At 38.3% G+C, this 13,366-nt stretch overlaps 1 protein-coding gene across 10 annotated transcripts in view; it reads left to right on the top strand.

Annotated features, from left to right (window-relative positions):
* ANKS1B (ankyrin repeat and sterile alpha motif domain containing 1B) overlaps window positions 1-13,366 on the top strand; it is a 408,202-nt gene that overhangs the window by 250,560 nt on the left and 144,276 nt on the right. For all 10 annotated transcript variants that reach the window (XM_058022133.1, XM_058022128.1, XM_058022125.1 and 7 more), the window contains one exon: window positions 5,463-5,615. In XM_058022133.1, the coding sequence (XP_057878116.1) occupies window positions 5,463-5,615 (153 nt within the window). The remainder of the gene's footprint in view (window positions 1-5,462; window positions 5,616-13,366) is intronic.

The following is a 13,366-nucleotide window of genomic DNA, read 5'->3' on the forward strand; positions in this document are numbered from 1 at the left end:
ATTCTCAGAGTGGCCTTGGACAGCCCGCGCTTCAAAGGACGAGGAGAGACTTCTGATCTTGTTTTGGTCTCAGTGTTTATTAATTGTTTATCTAAAAGATTTTCTTTCAGCCCGACAGAGGTCTGCACAGCAAGTCAGCCATGGGCACACTCCCGCAGCCCCTGGGGCGGTCACTTATCTTTATACCCGAAGTTACGTATACAATATTTATAATTTTTCCCCAATACCTTCTACCCTTATTAACCGGTGCACTTCTAGTAAAGACCAATCCCAAAGTGCCACCATCACCACAGAAGATGGAGGCCAAGAAGAAGAAGAAGGACAGGACACGCCCCAATTCCTCCATCTTACTTCTCTAGACCCCCCTGTACAGAAATCCTAAACCCTGTGTTCTACACTCTAATTAACTTATCCCTTCACCATTCACCCCAGTGAAATCCTCCCAGTCCTCATACAGGTGTCATCTCCTGTGTAGGATCAAAGTCCTGTCACCAGACACTTCTGGCAACATTCCAGGACTCCCGAGCCCCCCAAGGGTGGTCTCGGTCTCTCTGCACCCTCATCCTGAGGTGCTGAGATCCCACAATATCTTCCACTTAGTCTACAAATTTCATCTTTAGATCTTCTTAAGATTTCATTTTATGCAATGGATATGTCCAAACTGTTGCATACATTATCACCGAATGACAACTGTTATTGCCTTGTCCCACATATTGTATCTGATGAAGAACTGGGAGGTTTCTTCATTCTTCTGTATTGGAACAGTTTACATTTCTCCAGAAACAAGAAAAAAACAAACACAAAAGCCCCCAGGCGTGCATCTATTTTCCTTTAAATTTGGAAGACAGATTCCAACTGAAAAAACCATAGAATGGATAGCTTCTGCAATTCTGACAATCTTAGGTAGGAAACACTGAACTCAGTTAGGGGTATTCTGGACCTTGCATTGAGGCAAGATCCTGAATCAAGCACTGCTGTGAAGTGAATGTGCCTGTACTGTCTTTTTCTAGCAAGCTGCAAGCTCCACAAGAAGACAGAAGGCTTTTGATTAGTGGAAAGAAAAGTCTAACATTAATAGAACACAAGCTTGAATAGTTAACTTTTAAAATATGTGACAGACTAGATGGAATAGAAACCCAAAAAGTTTATATACAGCTCTTCCTCACCTGCTGTCTCTCTGCAGGCAGACCCTGTTTCACTCAGTGCCTTTCTACCAGCAGCACATGCAAAGTCCTCTCAGGTCCTTCATCATTTGTGCCCCTCCCCTGTGAAAGCTGCTCCTCTGCCCCTGACTGCAGGCTCAATTTCTGCCCAGGCACTGCAGGTGCCACCTCCTCGTGGTGCCCCTGTTCCAGCCAGGCTCTCTGGGCTTCAGAAGTGTCACTCTTCTGAGCCTTTTCTTTCAGTGCTCCAGAGGAGGAATGATCTCCTCTTCCAACAATATGACTCCAACTGACCACATTTATGAAGTACATAATACATAACAGACAGCTGACAGAGACAGGAAACAAGAAAGAACTGCTATATCCCCCATTACAACCACCTAAAATTTCTTAGCTAGGTAGCTGATAGTTTCATGTAAGTTCCCAAAAATGCTCCTTAAAGCTCTTGAATGGGCCAGCAGTGTAAAAGAAAGTATTATATGCTTGCTAAAAAGACCTTTCTTCCAAACGAACACAAGCATAAATTCACAGTAATCATAGCCACCATTTAAAATGCAGTGAAAGTCAAGTAATCTCATCCTCCTTGTACAACACATAAAAAGCTTGTGGATAGTGATCCTAAGCTCCACTGCATAGTGATACTGCCTTTGGAGAACATAGTATTCATTCTCTATCTGTCTGTGAAGATCGGAGAAAACTGGTAACAGTCCATGCTACTGAATTTACCTTGATTTTTCTAGTGCATATGTGATTACTTTGAAGCTCTATTTGTGTTTATTTGGCCACCTTTCAGAGACCAAAAACTCAAGTGCCTTTTATCCTAATGTAAAATGCTCTAGCAACACAACAGTGATACACTTTTTTAAAAAGTCTGCTGTGCAGACAGTCTCTTGTAAGGGGTTTCTCAAACCATTAGGATACTACTTGACATTGCTATTTTATTATGAGAAACACCTCTTTCTGGCTTTTGCTTTCTATTAATTTCAAAGGAAGTGATACTGATGATGTATCATTAGGACCTAAGAGAGAAATCTCATATGGTTTGCATCTTCTTCCATACTTTTTAAAATCATATTTTCTTAAACATTTTTTTTCTCTAAATCCTTTGGGCTTCAATTCCTAGCCTTTTCCACAGTCAGCCCATGAAAATCTTCTGCAGTGAGTGAAAAAGCTGACATTGGTATTGCTCTCTAAACAGCTGAATGAACTGGTAGTAGTGTCTGTGGAAGAACAATAGTGCCCCTATTTATGAGCAATTAATATTTGAAACACTGTCATGACTTGCAGCTCAGAGATTTTACATTGATCTGAGTCAAACAGTGTGCAACTTACTTGGATGCTTGACACCACTGGTGCTTGTGTTGTAGCTGGTGCAAAATGATTGAAATATCCATGGAAATACACTCAGTAGGTAGGAGGGAATTTTTCTTTCAAGAAACATCAATCAACAAGGAAGCCTACAGAGTTTAAATTATCTGTGAAAGGAGTCCAAGATAATAGTGCAGCATAGAAAAAAAGATACAGTCTAAGAGTCATGACCTGTTAATGAAGATTGGGGTAAGATGCAACTAAACTGAATCGCTGACAAAGTAAAAGGGCAGCACTTCCAGACAGATATTTCAAAGTGGTTTTATTTAAAAACTCAATAACATTTTATATGAAAAGCAGATACTATAAATGATACTGTCACATCTAGATAACCAGTATGTCTGTCAGTAAGTATTTGGAAGGAAAACATTCAGGTAACTATGAATGACAGTTAATAAAGTTGGTATTATTAAAAAACAGAAAGAGACAAGAGGACAGATACTGAAATTTTAATAATTTTCATTTTAGAAAGCCTTTTAAAGTTTTAGATAAAAGAGTAGTACTTTGTTCATGACAAAACAAAATAATGCTTTTGTGCTGAAAACAATAGTAAATATTCTAGTTCTGAGATTAATTTTTTGTGATAGTAGCAACTGTCCTGCCAGGGCAGGTGGGCTGGGAGCTCAGAGGTGAGTAGGGCAGGGACAGTGGCAGTGACTGTGAGCAGCCACATCCCAGGGCAAATCAACAGGACACTCACAGGGATGAGGACAAGGTCACCTTAGAGGGTCAGTCAGTGTTTGAGGAGGAACAAATGTGGCTGGCCACAGATGTACCTACAGCATAGCTCAGGTGAGTGTCACGACATGGACCTGAGTTCAGATGCAGCTCCTGCAAAAGGTGGGGTCTGGGTAAAGCCCTGGCCAAACTTCTCACTGCTCTTCCTCACACAAATCTGATCCAAGGCTAAGCAGCTGCACTACCTGCAGCATGGCCTTGAATACTAGCAGACAAAAATCTGGGAGAGGGAAAATTCCTGCAGAATCAGCTGCTGCCCTACAACAGATCAGTGTATTTTCATGCAGGCTATTGAGTGACCCAATAACAGTTTTGTCTATTGGCACCAAATCCAAACACTGAAATTGTCACATCCATTTCAGTTGTTCTCAGCCTCTTGTTTATTGCATTGTTCACCTGTGTTTACTTGCCTGCAGCCCTTTGCAACTCTGTTGTAGTAGAGGGATATCAATTTTAACAATTCTTTTGATGGAGGTCTCCAGTGGGAATTGAGAATTTAGAAACTTGCCATGTTGTGTTTACTTTTCATAGAGGCTGATGAATTTGCTAAAGTATGGACCAGACTGCATGGGTTTTCTCAAATCAGGAAGCAAAAAAAAAAAAAAAATTAAAACCAGAATCTATTAAAAGTAAAGATCAAATAATAAGAAACACAAAAAATAATTTGCATAACATGCCCTATCTGAATAGGTTGAAAATTGTTCTAATGGTGCATCAATTTTCTTTGTTAGAGAAAGGAAACAAAAATACCTTATATTTTCTGAGACTCATGTGTTCCCTGTGGGTCTGTTCCCTGTCTTCATGACCTCTCTATACTAGATTTTTCTTCTTCCATTTATCAGGTTCTTGCCTTACAAGTGTCTGTTTAAGCATACCCTTTTTTAAATCAGTATGCCAGAGAGGAGTGATGCAGGCACACTGCAACGTGAATATGAGAGTTTAAGCCTCAAAGCATTATGTTTCTGTCACACTTCCATTGTTTCTCATAAAGTAGGAATGTATATTAGTAGGCAAAAATGGGAGACTGGCTTTTACTATTTGCAGTCACCCCTGCACAGTCAGGAGAACCTGTGCAAAACCCATGATTTCTAACCCTCTAAAGCTTCTTAACAATTTACTGGTTCAGTGTATTTTAAGTTAGCAATAGTTACATTTCCATAGAAAGACAATATGTGCAGAATACTGTTGAAAATTGAGGCTATTTCATAACTTTTTCTACTTCATTCTACTTTTATTTTTGCCACTATTGTAGGTTACTTTAAAATTCATTATAACAGTGTGGCAGAACAAACTGCACAGGTAGAGGCTTTATAAGTTTTACCTTTAATAGCTTTAATGACTGTCTTGAAAGTCTTCACTTGTGTCACTGAGAGGCATTTGTGAAAGAGAAATTGCAGCTTTTACTTCCTGGCAGCTTAACAAAATTCAGAAAAATTAGATGCCAGAGGTATTCTTAGTTTTTTATGAAAACAAGATTTATAACATTAGGTGGCTGTGTTTCTATATAGATGCAAATGGTGCACTTCTGTGTATGGTATTCTGTCAATTCCATTCCAATAATATCTGATTCACTTGTCCAATCTCAGGCAACTTAACAGACAGTGAGAAATATAAAACATGGTAAATTCCCATGCCATGAAAAATGCGAGCAGGTAGAGGAAAGAGACTTTTTTTAAACCTTCCCTGGGGATGGAAAAAAAATAGTGCAGGTTCAGCTGTTATAAAATAACATATAGCCTGGTAGGAAAGATAAATTAGGAATAATACAACCAAGACCATATATTTCATTTGCAGTATGACACAAAAAGAACCATTTCTCAGTCTAATTTCTTCCCCTTCTATGAAATCTGAGGTGAAAATCTGACATTTTTGGGCAGTAAGGATATTAATGTCTTTTTTACCCTTTTGCCTTCCCCCAGTTATGGATTCTTTGATGCCTAGAAAGAATTGAACTACAGCTAAAGTCTTGGTATACTCTGGTGTAAAAGACAAGATTCCATAAGAAAAAGATGTATCGAAAGAGAAGTTCTATTACTGCTTAAACACAAAATAGTTTCATATTATACTAACCATTAAAAGACTGTTGATCAGAGAAAAATATAAGTGACCCAAAGAAAACAGCATGTGTAACTCCTGTTTGGGAAGGTTTTTAATGGGTATCACCAGTAATTGTTGCTCATCCTTGTTTTTCAGATGAAGCAGATTGGTCACGATGGTTACAACCCCTCCTCTGTAGCTGAATGGCTGGATTCCATTGAACTGGGTGACTATACCAAATCCTTTCTAATTAATGGCTATACATCGATGGACCTTGTGAAAAAAATATGGGAGATTGAATTAATTAATGTAAGTTGATTAATTTATAGCAGTAGTTCCTCCCAAATACATTACATAGTACTTGTCCTTGTACATCAAGGAGAACACAGAAAAGCAATTTGCACCACAAGTACAATCATCAAATGCTCTTAATGACTACACCTTTCATGCCTGTACCTGGGTTGGCTGTACCCTTTGCTTCCATTTAGTTTGCCATTGTCTTTAGCATGGTATTCAATCAGCATGATTGTGTTTGCCTTCAGGAGGCAGAATGACATTTAAAAATATGTTTTGGGAGTTTGTGGCTACAAAGCACATAGCTCCAGCTGAATTAGACATAAAATAAGGAAACCTTATTGTTAGCAAGTTATTCTGAAAAACCACTGTTTTTTATTTAGTCATCAATTTTGTTTGAAACTTCATTTACATGACTCAGTTTAATTAGATGCCCACATATGAGCAACCATAAACTTTAATGTGGACTGCTCTGCAGGGTAATTTGGAATGAGAGGAAGTTTGTGCTGTTATAGTGAAGTTTCTAATGTTACAGTGAAGACATTGACAGTACAGCTCTGCCAGAAGAATTTTCATGTGAGTTATGTGTCTGAAAGTGAGTTGTTTTTTCCTATAAAAGATTGAGCATTGTAGCTTTGCTGTGACTTCTGAAATCAACTGTAATGTCAGTTTATATTAACTTTTAGGGCAACCTCTACATGGAGAGAAGCCTGATATCACGTGTTATTGATTCTTCACAGACAAAAGGCTCTGCTCTTCCTTCAGGTGTAGGAGATGCTGCATCTCTGCCTCTGATTAGTGCCAGAGTCCCAGAGCAGTCCAAGGGCTACCAGTAACCACAGTCAGTCAAGCATAAGATAAAGCAGCTGCTGTAGTTGTATGCTAGGAAGCAGCTCCCACTGTGTCCCAGGCTGGAGAAATAAAGAACATAACTATGGTGCAAAGCCCTGCTGCAGCACAGTAACTTCTGCACAAGGCACAGGCGGCTGTAGCCTGAGACCAGCATCTAAACAAAAGAAAGAAAAGCATAAAAGGAGTTAATTCATGTTAGCTGGAAGACAAAACCATGGAACGTTAGAATTTCTTTTCTTGCTGTCACAGTTGATGTTAACTGGCAGAAAAAATGTAGTGTAAGGGCCAAACTCTGCCTTGTGTGTTTTGTCTCATTTAATGTATCTTGTAGGTACATAATTGAAGTCAGGATATGATTGATGCATTACAGATGTCTGCAGCTAAGCTAGTTATAACTGGGATTCTTTTTTCTCTAAATTGCTGGAATTCTAATAAGAATTTGGGACCCTTTGCCTCAGAAGCTAATATAGATCATCAATCAGCACTGAGTTGAAAAAGGTAGAAGATTCTGCTCTTACTGTTTTCTGTAATTTTGCATCCCGTTTTACCACAATCAATTTGCAAACAAATTACCCTTTAGCTCCCCCAAGTGGATCATTAAAACGTCATTAAAGGTTTGTGGTTTGATTCCAAACATACTTAAACTGATGAAAAGGGGAGTACCTGCGCTGAAGTTAACAGGAATAGACTTCTGTAAAACTTACATAAACAAAATCCTTATGTCCCTCTACTTTAAAGCTTAACATTATGTTCAATTTGAAGACCTGTACTTTTGTGAAAAACACCCCCTTTTGCCATGAGTTGTAATTAGAAGCTGTTTAATGGTTTTATAAATACTTCTATAGATACAGAAATCTATAGAGATAAATATTTTTCTACCTGATAGGTTTGAATTATATTGTTCAAGAGCAAAGTTAATAAAACAGTTTTGCCTTATAAGAATTACTGTTTTAGTCCCGCCATATTTGATTCCTCCCAATCAGTAGGAGCTCAATGTAATGATATTATGTTCGCTGAGAAAATCTGTAGCTTAGAAAGGTATTTACTATTACTGGTTTTTTTTCATTTGGAGGGAATCTTTCAGAAATGGACAAGAAATTGGTTTGAAGCGTTGTGCAGTCTGTCAGAACGAAGTACTTAGCTCCAGCCAGCAGTCCTGATGTCTGAAATTGATTTCAAAGGTCTCACTTCTTCAGTTGTTAGCAAAGAAAATCTTATTGCAGAAAGTTTTTATAAAAGAATGCATAAAGGTCAAAGCCACTAACTCAGGAACAGGACTCTTCTCTTGAGTAGGTCAAAATCCAGACATTTGAAAAACAAGAGAAAGAAACAGACTCAGAATCATAAAAATAATTCAGAGTACCCTTGGTTTGGAGGCTCTGGATGCCTCAGTTGTAGATAGAACAAGAAATTTAAATTAAAGTTATGCCTAATATGCAATAAAAAAATATCAAGGGCTACAGAAATGATAACTTCTTCATTTCAGCTTCTTAAATAGCTTCAGCCACTGAATTTGACATGAAAGCCATACCTAATTTGCTTCAGGGAATCCCTTTGTTCATATTTGGTGCTTCTTTCCATTTAACTATTGGGAAGTCAAGCATGGGTCCTGGAGGGGTGGAAACAGGTTTGGTGCTAGAGATATCTTCTGTTTGGATCCCTCACTGCAAGAAGGAGGTTGAGGCGCTGGAGTGTATCCCAAAAGGGCAGCAAAGTTGGTGAAGGGTCTGGAGCACACATCCTCTGAAGGATGGCTGAGGGACCTGGGGGTGCTCAGCCTGGAGAAAAGGAGGCTCAGAGGAGAGATTTTCACTCCAAACCTACCTGGAAGGAGGCTGTAGCAAGGTGGAGGTCAGTCTCTTCTCCCAAGTAACAAACAATAGGATAAGAAAGAGGAAATGGCCTCAAGGCTCATATTGAATATTAGGAAAAAATTCTTCACTGAAAAGAAACAGTAGTCAAGCAGTGGAACAGGCTGTCCAGGGAAGTCACCAGTGTTGAGTCACCATCCCTGGGGATATTTCAAAGACATGTAGGTGTGGCACTTAGAAATATGGTTTAGTGGGAGCTGACAGTGTTAGGTTTATGGTGGAACTCAATTAGCTTCAAGGTCTTTTCCAACTTAAATGATTCTATGATTTAAGTTATCCTTTGTGGTTTTTCCTTTATTTCCATATGACACTGGAATGATCAGAATTTTGGGTCCTCTTGTCTTCCTAAAAAGAGCTCTTTATTTCCAACACAGTTTTATTATTCTTGTAAATTATCATCTAGATAAGCGTATTTAAAAGCACTGTGAGGAGAGCACCAAGCAGGAGAATGTCCTGAGGCACTGGTGGGAAAGGGCACATTCCCTCAGCTTTTCTGGTTCCCCTGCCGGCTCTCTGGCATTAAAAACAAATTTAACATTCATCTTCCTAAAATTTATTTCAAATTATTTTGGCAAAGTAATGTCATCTCTAACTTATGTGCTAGTTTCTTTCAAACTTTTATGTGTACGTAGGGCATGTGTTTCTTCAAAGGCAATCAAGCAGCAATTTCTAAAAGCATTTGAATCAGAAGAATAATTGTAAAAGTTATTCATTTGTGTTTCTTGTAAGCTCCCACCAGCATTCTCAGTCCTTCTTCAACAAGTCAGACTTTGCAATTTAGATTTTGTTTCAGTAATTAATTTTTCATTTAGATAATTTAGAAATTTCCCAGATCCATTTCCATCTGTGATGTGCTTTCTGGGAAGCATTGTTCTAATTTTCTTGTCCTGGGATTGTAAGTATTCAGAATGCCTTCTCTTAGATTAGACTTTCCCAACACTTCTGCTTTTGTCTCCCAAAAAAAGACAAAAACCCAAAAGTTTTTTGGCTCATTAGAGAGATCAGATTCTGTATCCTGATTCAGGTATAATTTATTCAATGCTGTAGCCATGAGGAACTTTTCTGAAATACATATCATCTGCTGAAACAGAAGTCCAGCATGTTCTATAATCCCCTAACCCTCCTGTGCACCTGTGCTTTGAAGTATAAATGCTTTTCTATATGACTAATCATATTATCCTTGTCTGTTATTCTAGATTACTTATGTAACCCTCCCCCTGTGGGACTCACTCTCCTCAGGGAACTTTTACCATAGAGATTCTTCAGGCAAGATATAAACACTTTAAAAGCACAAAGCAGATTATTTGTCGTGTAACACACAATACTTTGTAGGACTAATGAACTAGGCATTAAATCAACCCCCACCAAATGAGTCACTCAGTATAATGGGCAAGTAGTCATCACTCAGGTAAGGGGAGAGCTGGACTCTGGGGCTCACTGAACAGGCTGATCTGTGGTAGTGCTGAGCTGCTGTCTTCTGATTTCCCTTTCTTTTTTCTTGTTAGGATTTTATTCCCCTTCATGTGATTGTTGTTCCTTGAATCTTTGAGGTGCCAGTATTCCCTGTCTCAACAATCTTACTTATGTCTGCAACTTTACCTTTCTTATCTCGGATGCTTCCAGCCTGTGCACTCTCTCACAGCTCCCTCTCACGCCCTAGCAATTTTCTCAGAGGGAAGCTGAGAACAGTTGCACAGCTGCGCTGTACTGAAAGTAGGTCTGGGATCACAGATAGCTGAACTCCTGGGAGGAGGGTTACATCGAAGTGGCCTGGTTTACATTTCTTCTCAATTAGTTCATCTTGCACTCTGAGCTTCTTTTCTCATACATACTTCTTTCCCATGGATGATTCAGTCTTTTTCTTATGTAAAATTAATCTTTATGCTATGGTTCAATTACTGTCCAAACTTTGAACTTTTTGGGAAGCATACTTGAAAATCTCTCCCAGATTGCACTCCTGGTTTCTCTTAGGATATGATGGCTGCTGTTCAAGATCAGAGCAAAATATATCAGAGAGAGAAATTAGTTACCAATGGACTGCCTTCCATTAGTTTATAGCTAAATACTTTGGACCTTTCACAAAATCACTGATGAGTCCCACAATTTAATTGATTTATATACTGTGTGGAAAAGTGACTCTTTAGTTTTATTTAAAGTGGATACATGATTATTGAAGCCCATGATGTTTTTACTGTAGGAATGAAAGAGCCCAACAGCAGCCATAGTGAAGCAGATCAGTAGGTCTGTGTAACCCACTGTGATGTCTGTAAAAATCACTATAAACAGAGGACCAAGGAAGGCTATGTAGCAAGTATATTATGAACAAGCATATTATGAATTATTTGCATAGCATTCTTAAAATAACAGTTTTGAGCTCAAGGACTTCTGAAATTGGGCCCAACTGGTCCTTGACTTTTTAACCTGGAATAAGTTCCTATCATCATCAAATTTTTTGATCTTACTGCTGGTCTTCTTGCCTGTAGAATGAATAAATATATTGAGCTGAGGTTCATTCACAGATCTCTTGAGGAATTAACTAGAAACCTTCTTCCATCTTGAAAACTGTGATTTCTCCTGCAGTTTCCTGGTTTAAACAGCTGTTTCTCCAAGAGAGAACCTCTTCTTAATGCTTAATGCTTAATGCTTAATGCTTAATGCTTAATGACTGCTGTTTTGTGGCCTTTGGGGTATTTTTTGTCTAAGGGTTTTCAGAGTGACTTCATCAAAAGGCTTTAGAAGTTCAGGCAAACAAGGAGATCAAGGAAATTGTTAACCTTCACTATGTGATTTTGACTGCTTCATGGAACACCAGAAGGTTCCTGAGATATGAGGCATCCTTACATGCAGTCACTTCAACTCTTCTTGGTTGGCTTTATCCATGTGTGCATTTCTAGTATGCATTTTTAAATTCCTACTATTTCACCTGGGATAGGTGTAGGGACCAGTATTATTGTGGATCTTCCGTGAAACTAGTCTCAAAACCTGACATCAATTTTGTTACTTTACAGTCCTCAGATAACAAGTTTGTAAGGGAAAAATTACACATTGTTGCTAGTAGCACATCAAATTCATCTTTGAATTCTTTCTCTATTTATCTTTTCTGTGCTATGGTTCATTTCACACACTTCTATCATTTCTCCTGGCAATGGTCTCATTTGCAAACCAAAGAGTCCTACATCATTTAGTAATTTCAGACATCCAGAAATCCTTGTTCTGTATCTTTCTGGTCCTTCTCTTTACAGCTCCAATGCAGTCACAGAGTGGCAGTGATACATGTCTAATTTCAAAGTCAGAATTTCTTTATGCATATCTAGCTTGAGCCTGTAGGTCTAAGTTATGGAAACCATTGAGTTGAACTTAGTGCTCAGAACTCTCATGAGGCCTTAGCTGACTAATACACCTACAATATCTCCTTTTACTAAAGTTCTTCTTTTACTAAGGAACAGATATTTCTAGCCTTTGAAATTTTAATGTGAATCTTTAAAATTCTGTGCCAGGCAGACTGAACTTTGGGTCTTCTTGCTCATTAGTAGAGTAGTAACCTATGTATAAGATGCATGAATACATTCAGGGAAACAATTTCTGCTACATTTATGGTGAGTTTCATATTAAATAACTACAATTTTTAAATGGGTAATGGTCAACCTTGGTTTGTTTGAAAAAATGGGAAGGAAAATTTCAAAATCCATTCAAATTCTTTGGCTTCATTTTCAAAGCTATCCTAATTATATTCATTAGGATCATTAATATAATTAATTATATAGAACCGGATATTAAGCATTCTTTTGACAACAGAAGAGTTGTTTGTGTTTTTCATATCAAAAAGATGAGTATGCAACTGAATGGCTTTCATCATGATGCATTACTTCTTCATGAGGTAAGATGTATATGGATTTGTTCATTTCCTCCTGCACTGTAGGACAATGCTGTAAATTGGATTACATTCATATCTGTTACCCACTGTGGTTTCAAATACAAAGGATATCACTCTAAATTACTCTATTTACCTTTGACACTGGATCAGTAAGTTCATTAAGTGTACAAAAAAAGCCATGCACTATTATACAAATAGCATTTTTTCCATATAGTGGAGTTATGTAGATTCCCTTTATCCAGGGCACCCACAGAGGTCTCAAAGTAGTTTTAATAATGGATATCTGTTTCTTTTGCAATAATTAAATATGTACAAATTGCAATAATGTACTAAATTTGTTCCTTTGGATCTTGCATTTGAAAATTATTCTTTCTGCTGTCAGACTCTTTCTGTTTTGCATGCTAATATCGCCATCATTCAGTTCCTAAATTACTGTGGATGTTACTTTTAATTTAGAAACTGTTGTTATGTTGTAGTATTGCAGTGGCTGTCTCCAGAAATCTCATTGGAAGCTCTGTATCCTCAACAAATCCATGTGCCAGTATTTTAACTTTGTAACACGTTTAACTCTTCTGTACATTTCTGCATGTAATGTTTTGCATAGGTAGTGATCTTACAGCCTGGGAAGGATCTGATGTGCAAGCTTCCATCTGTTCCTCACTCTGAAGAAAATACTTTTAAAATACATCATTCTCTTTCCTCTATACTGTTACTTGCAAAAGAGCTTGAGATGACAAACCATGGCAATTCCTTCAAACATGTTGTGTTTACCTCTTCCCACTCCCACTTTGGATCATGGCAGTGCTTGGAGTTCAGAGGGGAGGGAGGGAGGCAGGAAGGGAGGAAGGGAGGAAGGGAGGAAGGAAGGAAGGAAGGAAGGAAGGAAGGAAGGAAGGAAGGAAGGAAGGAAGGAAGGAAGGAAGGAAGGAAGGAAGGAAGGAAGGAAGGAAGGAAGGAAGGAAGGAAGGAAGGAAGGAAGGAAGGAAGGAAGGAAGGAAGGAAGGAAGGAAGGAAGGAAGGAAGGAAGGAAGGAAGGAAGGAAGGAAGGAAGGAAGGAAGGAAGGAAGGAAGGAAGGAAGGAAGGAAGGAAGGAAATATTTGCATTGTGAACAATGTCATGACATTTATTCTTTTGGTAGCATAATGATTCTTTTCTAATCCACCTGATG

Source organism: Melospiza georgiana, chromosome 4 (genome assembly GCF_028018845.1).
Source record: "Melospiza georgiana isolate bMelGeo1 chromosome 4, bMelGeo1.pri, whole genome shotgun sequence".
NCBI classification, from domain to species: domain Eukaryota; kingdom Metazoa; phylum Chordata; class Aves; order Passeriformes; family Passerellidae; genus Melospiza; species Melospiza georgiana.